The 19,251-nt window shown below is 38.3% G+C and overlaps 1 protein-coding gene across 1 annotated transcript in view; it reads left to right on the top strand.

Moving 5' to 3' along the window:
* Positions 1 to 19,251, top strand: part of LUZP2 (leucine zipper protein 2) — a 231,297-nt gene that overhangs the window by 161,246 nt on the left and 50,800 nt on the right. The window contains exon 8 of the mRNA XM_089915855.1: positions 17,598 to 17,672. Within this exon, the coding sequence (XP_089771981.1) occupies positions 17,598 to 17,672 (75 nt within the window). The remainder of the gene's footprint in view (positions 1 to 17,597; positions 17,673 to 19,251) is intronic.

The following is a 19,251-nucleotide window of genomic DNA, read 5'->3' as shown; positions in this document are numbered from 1 at the left end:
TACAGGTGGTAGTAACTTGGACTGAGTTTCTGAAGTGTAAATGGAGAGAATGGGCAGAGTTGAAAGATACCTAGAAGGTAACATATAGATGATTTAGCCGTGACCTGGATATGATAGGTGAAGGGTAAGAAGATACCAAGGATTATGCAGGAATCTTGCTTATGAGTAGATGTTGGTAAACTGATCTCTTCTACAGTTCCATAGTAATTCCAGCTGAAGAATAAACAGATGATGGAGCAAGTATCTCGTGATCAATTTGGTCATGTCACATTTCAAGAAGTGCTGAAATTTTATATATGTATATGAATATATATTTAGTTTGGATATGTGTGTATATATATATATATATATACCTATATGTATGTATACAAATATAACTTGGAGGTTTCCCTGAAGATAATATTAAAATGATACTTTTCATTTTTATGTTCTGAACCAGTTGAAAAACAGCACAGCTATCAGAAGAATGGAAATCTAATAGCATGCTTATTCCAGGATTGGAGGGTGGGATTATGCTTACCAATAGCCAAATATGAGACCTTTAATACTGTCCTCACCCCAGGCCACTCCCTAAAGTCACACTTGCATAAGAGAAATTGGTGTGTGAGGCAGATATTAGGCTAGCTACAACGAAAACCACATCTTCATGTATAAAATCCCAAGAGCAGGGCTGGGTTGGCTCCACAATTGGTTACGAAAACCAGGCCCTGGGCCTTACATTTCCTATAGCATAGCAGTCACAGGGTAGAAAGGTTTATAAAAGGCTATAACAGGACAACAGGAAGCAGATCTTAATCCTGCTGAGTATAGAAAAGTGAATTTTTAGAAGTTTCGCAGTTCACCACTCATAAAATCCACACCTCCCCCACTCCTTGAATGAAAAACAGTGGAGAGAAAATCCAGGCAACTACTCCCTCTGTGTTCCTGACTCTTGGAGACTAAAGGGGAAGCTTCCTTCTGAAACCACACCCACACCCACGTGCACGCACACATGCAGATTTGGTTTATTTTCAATTGACAAACACAGAGTGAGGCAGTTCCAAAATATATTGTTTTTCTCTTCACCGACACCAGCAGTTGTACCGGTTTAATTTAAGCAGCTACCTTTATGAAACATTTTGAGTGTACTGATGTTGAGGTGACCTCTGTCTTGGGAACGTATGGGATTTATACTGCTGTTAAGCATGAGTAAGAATGTGTGTGTCCTACTGGGGCATGTGCCAAGGGAATCACGATGCTCAGTGAAAGCCTCACTGTACCGCCTCAGAGGCAGTGCTTCTTAATGATGGATTTGAATTGAAATTTATGTGTAGATATTCAAAACACTGAAGCCCATGCTAAGCTACTTGAGATTCTGCCTCAGATGATTTGGGCTGGAGTGCAGTTATTTTCATACACAGTCACATTACTCTAAGGATTCCTGATTTAAATGTGTAGGAATAAGAAATGATTAGATCTTTGGAAGTAATCTGAATATCCTTTTCGATTCTCTAACTGAAAGAGATTAAGTTTCTCTTCTTTCCCTCTCTGAGATGAGCTTAATGTAACTCTTCTTTGTGTCTCAAATGCCACCCTGAGCCGTTTGGATAGATTACTGGATTGAGTAAGTGAATGGGTGGATGCATAATGGATGGATAGATGAGCAGAGACATGGATGATTTGGGAGATAGATAAGTGGATGGATGGATGAGTAGGTAAATGGAGGAATGCATGGATAATAGGATAGGGGGTATGCAAGTGGAAGGATAAATGATGAGTGGATGAGGTGACTAGTAGCTGAACTGATGAATGAGATGAGTGAATGAATGCCACATAAGGGGACACCTAAGGAAGAGGAACAGTAAACCTTAAAACAACTCCTTGCAAAGTTTAATTTACCAAATTGCCCAGAAAAAAAATTTTCCCATGTTCCATAAAACGTGTTATTTAGAAGAGATTTATTCATTCATTCCTTATCCAGATATGAGTTTCTCAGAATGAGATGGCGATCACTGACACAGGAATACACTAAGCCCTCTGGAGGCTAAGTAGATAAAGCTAAGTGATAGCTTCAAGACACGTGAAATACACATTTTGACCCCCATTTTGACAGCTACAATTACAAGTCATGTAACCTCTCTAACTGTAAGGATAGACCAGTGACATATTAAGAAGGCCAACAGAAAATCTGAGTTTTTTTTATTGTGTTTAGAGAAGCTGTATAGCTAATGAATTGGGCTACAAAGCCCAATTTTGCTGAAACCGAAGTGACAGCTCTACAAGATAATTATTCCAAAGACCCCTCAAAAAAGTTGTGCATCAATTTTTTGCATTCATTACCTCATGTAAACTTTAGAAGAACACTTTAACGTTGTTAAACATCCTAGTACTATTTTACTAGAAAGGAAATCCGACAGAGAGATTAAGTTAATTATCTTTGTCAGGTTCTTTGTAGCTCAAAATTTTTAAGACTATGCTATCCTCACAAGAAAATTTGATTAATCAAGACATTGATTTGAAAGTTTCTTGTTTTCTTTCTGTGTTATATGTTGTGGTTTCATGAAACATTTCTCACATGAAAAATCCAGTTTCCATTTCAGCATTTTTGTTCTTAGTCATATAGAGGGAAGGAACAAGTTTAATGTCCCATTACAGTTTACTATCATTTGGGATACAATGAAGCCCCAAACAGCATAATTATTGGGGGAAAAGCTGTGCATTATCATCTTATATAACCTCAGATCAATAGTCTTAATTAGATGAAGGTTTTGGAATCAGGCATATGAGTACCTACTGCCAGATTCTAGTAAGGTAACTTTGGGCCATAAAGGTAAAGCCTTTTTAAGGTTTTCTTGCCTCCTTTGCTGAGTGGTAGTAACAATAATACTTAAAGAGCTTTGCAAAGTTTAACAAAATAACATGTGAGTATCAGCACAATTCTTAGCACATGGTAAATATTCCATAAATTTTCACTGTTACTATTATTCCCATTTTACAGATGAAAAAACTGAAGATTTGAGAAAATAAGGGTATTGGTGATAATCTTAGAGCTAGTAAATAGAAAAGGAAAAACGAAACACAAGTATTTTAAATTATATTTCAGAACGCTTATCAATACCCTTAATTATAAACATTTAATAGTAAAGATTGGATAAAGGAGTTTATGTGACTGTTCATGTAGATTGTATTTTATCCTCACTGGTGATTTTAGTCATTATCCTAATTAGCTCAGTAAAATATATTTAAACATTAGGAAAATAAAATTTGTCTTGTTAGATTACAGAAAATTTTCAGTCACCTTTTTTCACCCAGTAGTACAGTTTGGAAGCTAGTTTTTTTGTAGCATGGAAAGAAACTCTACACCCTTCTTGCCATTCGTAATAAAAGTAATTCAGAATTGAAAACCGCCGCCAGAACCGTATGCCATCCTCTATTGTAGCACATACCCTATTCACATGGGAAGTAATTGCTAGTTTATGCATGATATCCCCCCTACAGTACCTATTCTTGGAGGGCAGAGTCTGTATCTTATGCATCTTCCTAATCCTCATAATTTGCATATTGACTGCTACAGGATGAATGATAAACATTTGTGGAATCAAATTGAATTGATTTGAATAAAAGTCATCATTTTGTTAACAATTTGGCATTTGTACTGGCAACTGAGACTGGGGAGAATTTTAGATCTGCTAATAAGAAAACTAAATATTAAATAATGCAGCAGTAGCTTGACTAAAGAATGATAATATCTCTCTTTAATCATAATATAAATTATTATTGTTATCATCATTATCTTTTGTTGGACACCAACTATGCGCCTTGATCACATTTAAAAATGTTTCCAATCCTTACAAAGACCTTCTAAGTCATGTTGTAGTATAAAGATAATGCATTCGATTAACAAGTTTTTTTGAGAGGTTAATATTACCAGGCACTTTTCCAGGTGCTTATGAGATTCATCAGTGAACAGAAGTTTCCTACTTGGTTAGAGCTTATGTTCAAGTAGGTGTGACAGGCAATACTCAATAAACAGAAAAATAATTTATGTAGTATATTGGAAAGTTAAGTGCTAGAGGAAAAATGAAAAGTAGAGAGAAATAGAGGATGGGGAATTTCAGGCAGGAAGTAAGGTAGTTTGCAATGCTAAAAGTCTAGAAAAACTCTTTAAGCAGGTGACACTTGAGCTGAGAATTAAAAGAGGTGAAGAATTTGAGAGAGATAAGAGTGGGCTTTGGAATCATCAAAATCTGAGTTTGAATTTATTTCTTCTACATATTATCTATATAGTTTGCTGGACCTCCACAAACTTGTTTGCACATCTAGTAAAACCAGTAAAGAACACTTACTTCGTTTAGCTTTTTACCTATTAAATATAGGTATAAATTGTTTAGAACTTGACCTGCATGTATAAGCACTATTTAATGTATGTTTTAAAAACAGAAGGTGTTTAAAAAATGTAGATCATGTTATATATAATTGCATGAGGGCTGAGATATTGCCATAGGTCGCGAAGCTCTTTGTTCCCTTTCTGGATGAATACCACACTTCTAGGACTTTGGGTATTCCCTAGAGTGTAGCTTACCCTGTAAATGCCAAATCCTGTGTCTTTTGTTCCACTTTTAAATTCAAGTGGAAAGAACAAAATAGGTCTGTTGGGAAGGAGGCCTTGGAAATATATTAAAACTCCCTACTAAAATGCATTAAAATGAGTTTAAAGGGGAAAAAAACAGTACACATCTAGAATAGCAGGGAATTTGACAAGCTGGTATGTAGGCATTTCAATACCTGCTGCTTTCAACAAATTCACTTAGTGGAATAAAAATTTTGAAAGGATGTTTGGAACATGTATCCAGAGCAGCTGCTGTACTTCGGCAGTGACAACATTAAACTACTGGCTTCATCTAGCCTTCAAATGGCAGGAAGATTTACACAAATAGAGGGGACTATGACATTCAGGCAGATTCACGTAGAAAAAGAAAAAAAACCTATTCAAAATATTTACCACAGACTTAATCCTGACACCTACAAAATTTTGTGCTGGATTTAATCCACTGTCCCTTCAGCACTCCTGTCAGTAATGTTAATAAACCATCAATTCCTGTGCCTGTTAGAAGGAAGTGCAGCCATTGTCTGTCATGTCCATTAACTGCCAGAGAAAAGAGATTTACGTGATGGCCTGAATGGGCTCCTGGAGGAGCATTCTTTGGACTGTTAAAGTGAGGACTAGAAATCCTCAAAATGTTCAACTAGATAGTGAGTTTTTGTAAACACAGAGGCTCTTCAGACACACATCAGGAAAAAAAAAATAAAAGTGCTTGGAGAAAGATAAGAAACCTGTTATTTTAGTACAGTATGTGGTGTTAGCATCAAATTTACTCATTTGCCCATGTGTCAATCCAATATTTATTACACATCCACCAGGTACCTAGCACAATTTTAACAATTATCTCTTCAGTGGTTGGCAAAATGGAAGCAGTCCCTGTTGTGAACAAGACTGTTGTCTAGTGAGGGTATGAGACATTAACAATCAGATAAATGGATGGGTGACAACTATAATAAGTAGGGATTAAATTTAACCGGTATACATTAATATAGGTGTGTAAGTTGTTTAAATATTAAAGCACTTATGTACCAACTGGTACCTTTGTCTTTTTCATCCTGGTCCTTCTCCTGGAATCCTGTACCTCCCCCCCACCACCACTAAGCTGTCATTCATCGATAAATGGCTAACACTTATTGTAGCAAAATGGCTCTGCCATGACCACCTGATAGCCTTGCATATCTCCACATAAGTCACAAAAGCAAGGCTAATGTGAAGTGTAACCCAAGTCTTGGTGGAATGCCCTGTGATCCTCCATGGGACACAGAAGTATAGGTCGTCTTGTTAGAAGCTGTTGAAAGACTGCTTCTCATTTCCCTCTGTACCTTGCAGGAGGCTGTGATGGAGTAACTTCCTATCTTCCTAATGCCAGTGAGGCATGGGACTTTCCATATCACACCACTCCCCCTTCTCTGGGTAAAACTGTAAGCTATAAAACTGCTTTCCTGTAGTTTAGAGTTGAATCACAGTGGCAGAGAGAACCACCACCTGTGTTGTCTGTCATGTGGCACCCCATGTTTGATGTCATCCACTGATACTAGAGATGTGGATTGCCAATGCCATGCTGATCTTCCTTATGCTTTAAGTATGCATAATAAACTGTCCAAATTGATTTTGGCTCATGTCTGTTTCCTGGCTGAATCTATGAGACTGTGGCAAGTCTCTTAGGAGCTGTCACAATGCTCCTGCCTAGAGACTACGTGACTGCTTGACACCTGTCAAGCAGAAAATTCCCAGGACCCTGCTCCAGCATTGAGAATAGAGTCACATTTATTGGTTCATATCCGTACCATATCAATCATTTTATATTTTGAATATCACAACTGGTGAAAGTACTAGAAAGGAAAATAGAGTATCTCACAAGAGAATATAAAAAAGATGCTAAAATTATGTTTGCAATTCAGAACTGGATCTTGGTGAGAATTAGCATTTCAACTGTAATCTAAGGGGTGAGTAATAACTGACCAGGGGAAACAAAGTAGTGGGAAATTTTCCATGATTCCAGGCCAAAAGAACAGGTACACGTGATGACCCTGAGGTGTATAAGAATATGCTTCATTCAGTGAACTATAAAGAAGGCCAGTGAGACATTATATAGTCCATTAGGTCAAGGTATCTCTTCTCTCCTGACAGCCTAGTAAAGTGCATGCAATTCTACTAGTAAAGTTGGAGTTCCTGAGACACTGCATAGAACGCCAGTATAATTTTGTTGTCTCACTATGTGGAAGGCACATTGATAGATTTAGTGGTGAATACAGAAATGTTTAAGAAGCCCTTTAGACTGTGAGCTTCATAAAGTTAGAGATGTTGCCTTGTGTTGCATTTGTAACTGATCTCATATCAGAGCACAGAAAATAATATCTGGTAAATGAAAATGTGAGAAAGGGAAGGGAGGAAGGAGTGAAGGTGGGGAGGAAAGGAGGAAGAATGAGAGGTCCTCTACTTAGAGGGGTATAAAGATTATTGGGCTTCCCTGGTGGCGCAGTGGCTGAGAGTCCGCCTGCCGATGCAGGGGACGCGGGTTTGTGCCCCGGTCCGGGAAGATCCCACATGCCGCGGAGCGGCTGGGCCCGTGAGCCATGGCCGCTGAGCCTGCACGTCCGGAGCCTGTGCTCCGCAACAGGAGAGGCCACAACAGTGAGAGGCCCCGCGTACCACAAAAAAAAAAAAAAGAAGGTCAAGTTTGATTTTACACACACATATATATAATCTTCAATTCCTTTATCACCATTTATTGAAGTTATTGTTTTTTACACATTGAATTATTTACATTTTTATCTTTTTCAAAAGTCAAATGGCTATGTATGTTTTCAATTGACTATATTTGTTTGAGTAGATTTCTGGATTCTCTTTTAATTTATTTCAGTATATGTCTATTATGCTAATACTACACTGTCCTTATTAATGTAGCTTCAGAGTTAGTCTTGAAATCAGACAGCGTTAACTCCTACACTCCAGTGTTTTTTAAAATATTATTTCAGATACAAGTTTTAGGACCAGTTTAGTAAATTTACAGAAAAAAAAAAAGAAATCCTACGGGAATGCTAACCTGGTTTGCATTTTATCTAATAGATTAATATGGGGAGAACAGGTATCATAAGAATATTGAATACTTCAGTTTAACAGGATTTAATGTTTCAATTCATAGACATGGTATATCTTTCCACTAATTTAGAATTTCTGCCATTTCTGTCAGTAATGTTGCATAATTTACAACATACAGGTTTTTCACATCTTTCATTAAATTTTTTCTAATAATTTTAAATTTTTTTTTCCATTTTTTTCACACTCTTCTTCCATTATTCCAATACACATATTAGTGTTTTTAATATTGTTCTAAAGATCTCTGAGACCCCCACCATTCATGTTCTTTCAAGCTTTTTTCCTTACAGCTTTTCAGAATGAATAATTTCTGTTGATATCATTTCATATTTAGTAGCTCTTTCTTCTTTCATCTGCATTTTTTTGATAAGTCTATCCAGTGAAATTTTTCTTTCTAGAATTTCCATTTGGTTCTTTTTTTTAAAATTTATTTATTTTATTTATTTTTGGCTGCACTGGGTCTTCGTTGCTGCACGCAGGCTTTCTCTAGTTGCGGCGAGTGGGGCTACTCTTGGTTGTGGTGCGCGGGCTTCTCATTGCGGTGGCTTCTCTTGTTGTGGAGCATGGGCTCTAGGTGCGCAGGCTTCAGTAGTTGTGGCTCACAGGCTCTAGAGTGGAGGCTCAGTAGTTGTGACGCACGGGCTTAGTTGCTCCGCAGCATGTGGGATCTTCCCGGACCAGGGCTTGAACCCATGTTCCCTGCATTGGCAGGTGTATTCTTAACCACTGCGCCACCAGGGAAGCCCTGGTTCTTTTTTATAATACAGTTTTTCTGCTAAAATTACCTATCTCATCACTAATTAAGAACATGTTACCTTTAATTTTTTGATAGTATTTTTAATAGCTGCCTTACAATATTATATCCAACATATGAGTCATCTAGATATTGGCTACCATTGTCTACTCTTTTAACTTCGGGTCATACATTTCATTTCTTTGCATACCAGTAAGATTTTATTTTGTGCTAGACACTGTCACTTATATATCACAGAGATTCTGGATTTTATCTTCAGAAGAAGATAATTAATTTTTGTCCAATAATACAGTTAAACACTGATATTTATCTTGATGTAGAGTTGACTTTGTATTTTGTCATTGCAGATATGTGAAAAGTCCGTGATAAAGCTTAAGCTTCTCTCACTTAACTGAGCTAAATCTCCAAAAATCTTCCCCCAGCCCCACCTCCCAGAATCGTATCTAGGTTTTGATTTAGACTTTCTTAAGGCAAGCCTAAAAGTGGACTTTATACTAGGGCAAGACTCAGCAAACTTTTTCTGTAAATTATCACACAGTAAATGTTTTAGTCTTTGCAAACTTATATGGTCTCTATCTCAACTACTCAATTCCACCATGGTAGCACAAAAATAACTAGACAATACATAAATAAATAAAGGTGGCTGTGTTCCAATAAAATTCTATTTATGAAAACAGGCAGGGACTTCCCTGGTGGCCTAGTGGTTAAGAATCTGCCTGCCAATGCAGGGGACACAGGCTCAAGTCCTGGTCCGGGAAGACCCCACATGCTGCAGAGCAACTAAACCCGTGCAGCACAACTACTGAGCCTGTGCTCTAGAGCCTGCAAGCCACAACTACCGAGCCTGCATGCCACAACTACTGAAGCCCGCGTGCCTAGAGCCCGTGCTCCGCAACAAGAGAAGCCACTGCAATGAGAAGCCCGTGCACCACAACAAAGAGTAGCCCCGCTCGCTGCAACTAGAGAAAGCCCGCGTGCAGCAACGAAGACCCAACCCAGCCCCAAAAATTAATTAATTAATTAATTTTAAAAAAACCATGCACATGTTAAAAAAAAGGCAGTAAGCCAGATTTGGAATTTGGGAGTTTGCCAACCACTGCTCCTGTGCAAGGCTATTAACCTAAAGGCTGTCGCTTTGATGCCTGTGGTGTTGATAACGTTTATAATGTAGAATGCTGGCATCCTCTTGCAGTGCTCAACCTCTAGGGTTTCTGTTCTGCTGTGAGTCATATAACAGTTTCTTTGTGATTAGCCTTGTGTCATGTATTGCTCTGTGTATGTGCAGTCCAACTCTCAGCCAAGGACTTGCAGGAACATCTCCCAACAATCTGACTTTTGGAGGCCCTGCCCTGCTCATCTCACTTTTCTCTGCTGCTCTGCCTCATATGCTCCAGCCATTTAATCTGCCCCAAACTCTGATCTCTGCCTCCACAGTTCAGTCCAACTACAGTGATCTGCTTGGACCACAGCCCTTTGCACTTAGGTCAGGAAATTGTCCTCAAGTAGAAAGCTGGAGTAGTCATGAGTCTTACCTAATGAGGTTCCAATATTTCAAGGTTCACAGCTGGGCATGATTAGCTCATAATTGTTTACGAGAGGAGGACTAGTCCAAAACCAGTTATTGTGTCATGTCAAGAATCTTTAATCTTTTTATTCTTAAATAACAAAAATATAAATATCTAACAATAATTTAATTAATAAAAATGAATTTTATTTACTCACAATAACCAAAAATACAAAAATACAAATTCATTTGACTTCAGGTGTGGTTTGACTGTGACGTTTTCTAAGTCACCAGATCCTATCCTATCTATTTTATATGCTTTGCTTTCGTCTACAGGACAAGTTTAACCTCATGTTGTCCTCTTTTATTTTATAAATAATGCCTATTAGAGCTTAGACTTAAACATCCTCATACTATACTACCAAGAAAAAGAGAATATACTTTTTATTCACTCAGATGAAGAGAGGCAGCTTTCATTGCAGAAGCCACCAGTAAGTATCTTCTTGTCTCTGGCCTGACATTAATTAGATGTCCAAACCCAATACAATCGTTTGACTAGGGAGTTGATATAGAGTAATTGCTTTAAGAAATTGCATCCTCATCTCTGGAACTGAGTGTTGAGATATTTTCTCCTAAAATAATATGGCTGAGAAAGAGTGTGAAGCAGTCACCTCCAAAGTCTAGGCATTTTTGAGGGGAGAAAGGGAATCGATATCGAGAACATAATAAAAAAATTATTCACGATAAGTTTTCTTTAGTGACCATAATCACTACAATGCATGTACACATACACATAATGGCAATAATATATTTATAAGAATTTAACTTTGAGAAAAAATATATATATCTTCTCTTATTTCCCAATAAAAAGCCTTGCTGAACTTTATAATTTTTACATATTAGCATTGACTTTTAATAGCACTTATAACCAGATGTTATGTAAGCTATTCCTGTGCAATTTGAGGTGTTTGTTCCTTTTACATATATTAGTCATTCAATTCCAAGTCTCTCAGAATTATAACCAAGTTATTAATGTTGAAATGAACAGGTGCTGCATCAAACAATCCAATGGCCAAATATAATCTTGGTGCTACAACTTTATACTTTTATGGGAGTGAGTAGAAGCAGGCAGGAATTTTTGACTTTCTGCCTCCTTTACTCAGTGGTAAAGTGGAACGTAGAGATGACGGTGGTGGTGTTTTGTTCTGTGTTATATCTCTTGAGTATTATCCACAGCTTCTAGGTTAGTGCTGCCGATCAGGGAGCATGTGCTTCATAAATACTAACAGATGCATTGAATCATGCATTTAAAAAAAGCAATCCTATTATTATCCTTTCACCAAATACCTAGTACACCCTACTGAGTATTTGAAAACATCTCTGTTATGAATTTATTATCCTCATTGGATGAATAATCTTAAACACACAAAATTCCACCAGTCTTCTAAGTGGTCTCCAAACATTTCTAACCATAAAGCATATTAATAAATTTTAAGCACATATCATTTGATATATGTATATGTATTGGTTATAAATTATATACACTCACATCTTTAGTGGTTAGGAGGACCAGCTTTGGATCCAAACTGCCTAGGTTTGAGTTCCAGATCCGTCATTCCCCAGCTGTGTGACCTTGAGCAAGATATTTAATAAACCTGTGTCTCAGCTTCCTCATTTAAAAAGGATGAAAGACATACTATGTACCAAATAGAGTTGTTATGAGGAATATGTATCTCTCTCACAAGTTTAGGCTGTTGTTATCTTTTATTATCATCTTATTATTTTACTTCTATATTATGTACATTATAAACATAAACAAAATGAAAGGAAAGCAGTGGTGAAACAGAAAATACGTAAAAATAAGTTCTAATATCTTTATATTAGAACAACCACGGAATATTTTAGAATAAAAATGTAGACTACAGAGTATTTTATAATGCCACCTATTTTACATTTTTTAAATCTAAATTAAAATTTAGAATTTCTAATGTTTTCTTCCCACACTCCAGTGGAACTTGTACTCACTATCCCTATTTCTGCAAAATTTGCTGCAACAAGCCTGATTGAGGGTTCTTATTGGTACCAAAATGTACAGCAAGTATCATCTTATTAATAACAAAGTAGCAAACATATTGTTAGAAAACTTGTAAAGATTTCTGACCTTGTTTTGCTGATGCCACCTAAAAGCTTATTGTAATGTCGACTCTTACTTCCAGGCCCCTCAGTGACCCCCCTTCCAATCTAGTTCTCTACTGAGTTATATCCTCAACAAATGAGTCACAGCAGTCTTGTAAGATTGCTTATTATAACTCTGTAGTGGCTAAAACACTAGGAGATGGCTCTGTTCTGAATTCCGTATTCGGAGTCTGTATAAACGCTTCCCTGATCTGGCCCTAGCTGGGACCACGTCCAGGTTAGTCTTTCCAAGCAAGAAGCCCATGCCAGAGACGAGTGTGGCTAGACATCATTATGCTGATACCCCTGTGGTGCTTCTTCTTCCTATGTTTTATCAGAAGATTAAAGAGCTGAGACCTTAATTAGCATTCAAAAGTCTGTACTGTCCCTCATCTCTTCTCAATTTAACCCAGTATAGTCAGGGATTTAATTTCTTTAAATGTTGTTGACTCATTATGTCTAGGCATTGCTAACTGATAAGACTCAATGGTGACAAAAAAAAAAAAGGTTTAATTTCTTTATCTTGGCATCTAAGCTGTTTATCAGCCAATTGTATTTCAATCAATCTTATAGAGTATGTGAGAAAGAGAAGAATTATTGTGCATATCCTTAGAGGAAAGTCAATATATTTTTTTCTTTTTATAAAATTTATTTTATTCAAGTATAGTTCATTTATAATGTCTTGTTAATTTCTGCTGTACAGCAAAGTGATTCAGTAATACACATATATATATGTTATTTTTCATATTCTTTTCCGTTATGGTTTATCACAGGATATTGACTATAGTTCCCTGTGCTATACAGTAGGACCTTATTGTTTATCTATTCTCTATGTAATAATTTACATCTGCTAACCCTAAATTCCCAATCCGTCCCTCCCCCCATCCACCTTCCCCCTTGGCAACCACGAATCTGTTTTCTATGTCATGGAGTCTGTTTCTGTTTCGTAGATAAGTTCATCTGTGTCATGTTTTAGACTCACACATAAGTGATACCATGTGGCATTTGTCTTTCTCTTTCTGGGAAAGCCAATATTTTGACTTGCTCCTACTGCTTTCTGTGACTCGGTGGAAAAACACACACAGGCACACACACACATCAATGTAGCCTAGGTGTTATACTTAGTTTAAAATGAACTGTGATTTTGTGCCACATTTTCTTGGCTCCTGAAAAACAAATTGATTCTCCGAGTTGAATTATAAAATCTGTTTGTTATAATTTTATATTAGAACCTGTTGCTTGGAAAAACCCTGCTGCATGTGTGTCTCTGGTGTGTTTACTCTCTTTGGTGATGACAGTTTTGGAGCCAACTTTTTTTTTTTTTTTTTTTTTTAAATACCTGGCTGCCGGAAGTCTTGAAACAAATTTGCAGCGCAGTCAAGACAAATGGATAGAACTTCATGGCCCCATCATCAGTGCCTCCTTCTTCTGTCGCTACCCATAATCTACTTTCACATCCCATTCACAAGACATATATGCTTTCCGTAGATCTCATGTGTTTAATTTTTGTTTGATATTCTAATACATTTAGTGTTAAACTTTCAGGTCCTTTTTAGGTATAAATGTTTTCATATGCTACAAATCTCAGGGAAATTCACCAGAAAATTAGAAAGAAGATACCTGGATATTCTCACCTAGAGGGAAGGAAGGGGAAAAGGATTAAGATAATCCTTGTCCCAGTGAGTTTTCAGAAATATTGAATTACACACCTAATGTATAAATAATGAATTAGAACCTTGCAGATGTATGCATTTGCCAAAATTTTGTAAAATGGTTCATTAAAATTTCAGATAAAATTTAACTGTCTACATTATGTCCTTTCTTGTTTGCTTCATGCGACGACTATACATTTAGGTTACTTAGGAAAAAAAGACAGTTTTTGCATTAAATACAGCATTGATTTCATCCTTCATAATCTAGCCCAATTTAAGGTGGATCCTCGAGAAAAACAGCAAGGAACAGCTCCAAAATTCATAGACTGGACGGCAGAGCCAAGCCAGGCTCCAGTGTTTTGTGGTCTATAAAAACTTGGAGCTGTGGAGCTTCACAATTTTTTGAGTAAATTAAATATTATCATATGGACTCTAGCCTCTCATGTTATAAATCTCAAATGAGAAAATATACTTACATAAAGATTAAATGTTAGGTTTTTTTGGTGTTATTCTTATTAGGAAGAATACTCTGACTTCTCAGGCCTCCTCTGTTCTCTATTGCAGCTTAACACGCTCTCAGCTTAGCAGTTAGAGTCTCATACTGTGATTTTCACTTTACATGCTTGCTGCCTCGTGTATTTTCAACCTATGTACACAGATGATGTTTCCTTCTTAGTCTGAACAAATCTAATCACTTTATAGATACTTATTCAAAGATTGGTTGTGAGTGAAAGCTACTCTAGATTCACGACTACCTCCCCTGAAATAACCCTATCCTTTTTTTCATGTGAATTAAATTGACAAAGCACATAAATGACTTAAAACAGACAAAATTCACAATCCAGTAAACCCTCCTGTCTTTCATAGGTTTTCTCATGCTTTAAAACCCACAGACCTGTTTTTATTTTCTATAATTTTATAAATACGATATATGTTTTTTTAATGTAGCTTCTGATTTATTAGCTCTGGGATGGGACTGGAATGTTTACATTTCTTTTTTTTTTTTTTTGCGGTATGCGGGCCTGTCACTGTTGTGGCCTCTCCCGTTACGGAGCACAGGCTCCGGACGCGCAGGCTCAGTGGCCATGGCTCACAGGCCCAGCTGCTCCACGGCATGTGGGATCTTCCCGAACCGGGACATGAACCCGTGTCCCCTGCATCGGCAGGCGGACTCTCAACCACTGCACCACCAGGGAAGCCCCGATATATGATTTAATCCAATAACTGATCCTTTCAAAACTAAGACTAAAGTATGATAATATGAGTCCAATCTGCAATTCCTGTGGTTACTTTTCTTAACTGTTTTTGTAACCTTTTGTATCCCAAGATCTCTTGGCTAGATTTTACCAAGTTCAATGAGTTCTTAGAAGAGGTAAATACTTGAAATCCTGGGAACTAATGGCAATGAGCTTTCAAAGGCATATTTGCTATTTCTGTTGGAATTCATTCAACCTGTCCTAATACAGGCTTCCTGGATGGCTGCACACCCTGAAGTCATCGTTTTGTGGGAGTCCCTTGGTGTGGATGACAGGCTTTAGGCTGAAACCCACACAAGGAGGGAGAGGGATGGAGGCAGGAGGACTTGTAACTATGCGGACCCCACCCTCTGGACTGCAGATAATGAATGACAGCATCTTGAGGAGAGAGGCTGCCCACCTAAAGGACCCTGAGGATGAAGATATCATGACATGCTTTGTGGGGGTAGAAAGGTGTTCAAGACATAGGCGATTTCGAGGCAGCACTAACTCCCTTCCAGCTGGTGACTGAGAATGTTGATTGGCACTGAGGCTGGTGCTGACACTCTTGCCCTCTTCCCACATGAGTTCCCAGGAACTTGCCTACAGCCACCAGAGGTGTGGGGATGGCCACTATCCCACTAAGGCCCATGCACTGCCCCTCCCTGTCTTCCCTAACTCCTGTCCTAGGCCTAGAGGCTGGGGACAGACAGAAGGACCACTCTTCTTCCTTCTTTTGGGCCTCAGTCCTGTGGACAGAAGCTGGCTCTGGCAGGGCCTGCGGTAGCAGGGATTGCCACAGGGGAAGTCTTGAGTGCTCCGTGGTTGAGGAATGCAGCTGGACCCAGGGCAGCCGCAATGCAGGGCCAGCAGAGTGGCCCAAGCCCGGGCCAGGAATGCGAGACTGAGGCCTATGGTCCTGAAGCCCTCCTGATGTGCGGGCAAGTGGCCAGAAAGACAGAGACAGGCCAAGGGGGGCCCACGGTTCAGAGCTTATGAGAGTCCACTCACTTGGAGGTGCCCTCAAATTGGAAACAACCCTCTTCATCAGTCCTCTCTCTCTGTCTCCCTCATTCACAATGATTTTATTTTTAAACATTATTGTATATTTAGAAGTGCACATATATATTTCAAGTACATGATTAGGTTACTGTTTAAGGGCAACAATTGCCTACTGGAAAATTATTGTCCACAAGAGTCAAGTGTGGAAAGTAGCACAGATCGATTTAGGGGATGAAAACTATGCATGGACACAAAGAATGGATATAGGTTTTCATAATCAAGAAAAATATCCTCACCTTCTCCTCCTGCCTAGGTGCTTACCATAAGGAAAGGAAAAAAAAGGTTATTCAAGGACAATGGTGCAGGGCACTATTTTCCAGACCGTGAGGGAGAGAAGGGAAGAGCAAAAGACAAGTAGGCACTTTGGTGGTTGGCTACAGCCTTGCTACAAGCCCACAGCATTGTAACACCCAGGATGGAGATCCAGAATGGGGATGTCCTGGTCACTGCAGAAGTGATGAGCCCCTCTGCTGACTTCTCCCAGGCGAAGGCGAACTCAATCCCCTTGCCTCACAAGACCATCAGAACCACCCTCTGTTCCTTCCAGACTTAAATTCTTTTCATTGGCTAAATGTAGGAGACTGACAAAAGCCAGAGGTGTAGCGAGGCTCTGAGGCATGAGGGGAGGCTGGCCCTTCTGCAGATCCTGTGTGAGCCTGCAGAGCATCTCTTTGTCAGTATATAACTATAGTATATACAGTAGCTAGGCATTGGTGGAGGCAGGACTTTAAAACACATCTTCCAAATCTGAGGCTCTTTTCTTTTAGCAGTACAGTTGTGACATTTGCAAAGATACAGAGATACGGTGGGATAGAGTTATACTGGTTTAAAAATAAAAATAGAAAAAGAGTGAATACTATTGTATTGGGCTTCTCAGGGTGCCTTAACAAAATACAACAGAATGGGTGGCTTAAAAAACAGAATCTATTTTCTCATGGTTCTGGGATCAAGGTGCTGGCAGATTCATTTTCTAGTGAGAGCTCTTTCTGGCTTGCAGATGGTGACTTCTCACTGTATCTTCCCTCTGTGTGAGGGTGGAGAGAGGTCTCTGGTGTCTCTTCCTCTTCTTATAAGGACACCAATTCTGTGGTATCAGGGCCTCACCTTTATGACCTCGTTTAACCTTGATTACCTCCCTAAAGGCCTTATCCCCAAACACAGTTACATGGTGTGTGGGAGGGGTGTAGAGCTTCAACATATGAGTTTTAGGGGGGGACAAAATTTAGTCCATAGCAACTAGAAACATGACTGATGGATTTATACCACAAATATTTTCTGGGACATGAGCTGGAACTTTGCAACTAGACATTTTGACCCAGTGAAACATTTAGTGTATATTCATCCAGAACAACATTTTCTGCAGCTTAACCAAATGACCATGTAATAGAGTATTTTTAACCTGCATTCTAAATGAATTTCACAAGGTTTTTGTTTTTGTTTTTCTAATTCTTTGGCAATGAATGACAGATACTTAAAGTGGAGGGGAAAGGTTATAGAATTTACTAAAAAGATGTACCTCTCTTTCATTTTACAGGCCCAACAGCTTACTGATCTGGAACGAAAATTAGCTGTGGCGAAAATTGAACTGGAGAAAGCAGCTCTTGACCGGGTAAGTTGACAACCATGAGCCATCGGACTTTGGTTGCAGAAGATGAAGCTAGGTGTACTCATTGCTGCTCTTGATTTATCAGTGCAATTCCAGATGCTGTGCATGTAATATGGTGATAGAATTCATGAGTGTTTGATACTTTCTTTGGAACCCAATTCTTTTCTTGTTTTTGCTGCTATAGTAAATCTACTCAAGGTTGAGGCTCTGTGATTGCATGGCTTTATTTTTCACTTTACTGGTACACTTGCTCTGTAATACAGTGAATAAACATACTTTAAAGCATCAACAAAGATGTCATGTATTAACTTTGTATGAATGAGTTGTAAAGCAAATGGAAGTAGTCATTGACACTTTTTATTTTGGAAATCTTAAAGTCCTGGAGGAAGAGGCATTAAAAGAAGAAAGTAGCTCTCTTAAGCAACTCTGTTTATACAAAGATAATGCAAGAGTGGCTGACATTCCATCTTTATAACAGCTTTATTGAAATAAAATTCACATGCCATAAAAGTCACACTTTTAAAGTTCACAAAGTTGTACTATCATCAACATTAATTCCAAAAGGTTTTCTTTGCCTCTTTTTACCTCATTTCATCTACTTCATTTTATTTTTGTTAATGCCTCATTGTGTTACAATTGTACATGCTCAGAATAAACCCCAACTCCCATCTGATGCCTACCTTTGCCTATCAGTGCTCTTCATATGAGACATGCATGGAGAATAAGGAGTTGGTATTTGGAAAGGGAAATATAATATGGAGGAAGGAATTAGTCATAAAATTTAGAATTATGGTTCTGCTTCTTTATAGTTACAGTATTTGGCAAAATTTCTTAGTGCCTCCTTTCATTTTTAAATCAACTACATAAAATTGTGGGAAGTAAATATTCCTTTTTTCTTTAGTTCACTCAGAACAAAAGGGTAAAATGATTTTAAAATTATTTCTTTGTTCACTCAGCAACCCATTTATTGAATCCAATGTAGTTTTCTCTAATTCCTAGAACATATATCTAGAAAATATTAATACAGAAAACTCTAAATCTGAAAATGAAATCATAGTATTTCAGACTTGAGAAGACAAAAAACACCCACATTGCTCTCAGTCAGAAACATGAAAAGTCTATGATGTAGCAACAGGGCCAATCAAGAGTAATCTGCATTTTAACAAACATTCAATGCATCCCCTGCCTGAGATTAATTCTTGATTAGATTGGAGTTAGCCATCATTCGGTCTAACAATGGAAAAATAAACCTTCTCTATATATCATCTGGAGAATTTTTCGTTCATTTATACACAATATTTGGCATGTAATAAAAATATTTCTAAGGCTTCCCTGGTGGCGCAGTGGTTGAGAGTCCGCCTGCCGATGCAGGGGACACGGGTTCGTGCCCTGGTCCAGGAGGATCCCGCATGCCGTGGAGCGGCTTGGCCTGTGAGCCATGGCCGCTGAGCCTGCGCATCAGGAGCCTGTGCTCCGCAACGGAAGAGGCCACAACAGTGAGAGGCCCGCGTACCGAAAAAACAAAAAAATTTCTAGACATGTAAAGAGAGAATGCAATCTGGCCAATATAAATAAAGAAGAC

This window comes from Delphinapterus leucas, chromosome 7 (genome assembly GCF_059928025.1).
Source record: "Delphinapterus leucas isolate spDelLeu-1000000601 "Yukka" chromosome 7, BTC_Dleu_Yukka2, whole genome shotgun sequence".
Classification (NCBI taxonomy): Eukaryota; Metazoa; Chordata; class Mammalia; order Artiodactyla; family Monodontidae; genus Delphinapterus; species Delphinapterus leucas.
Note: the sequence above shows the minus strand (reverse complement) of the source record. Positions and strands in the feature narration are given on the sequence as shown.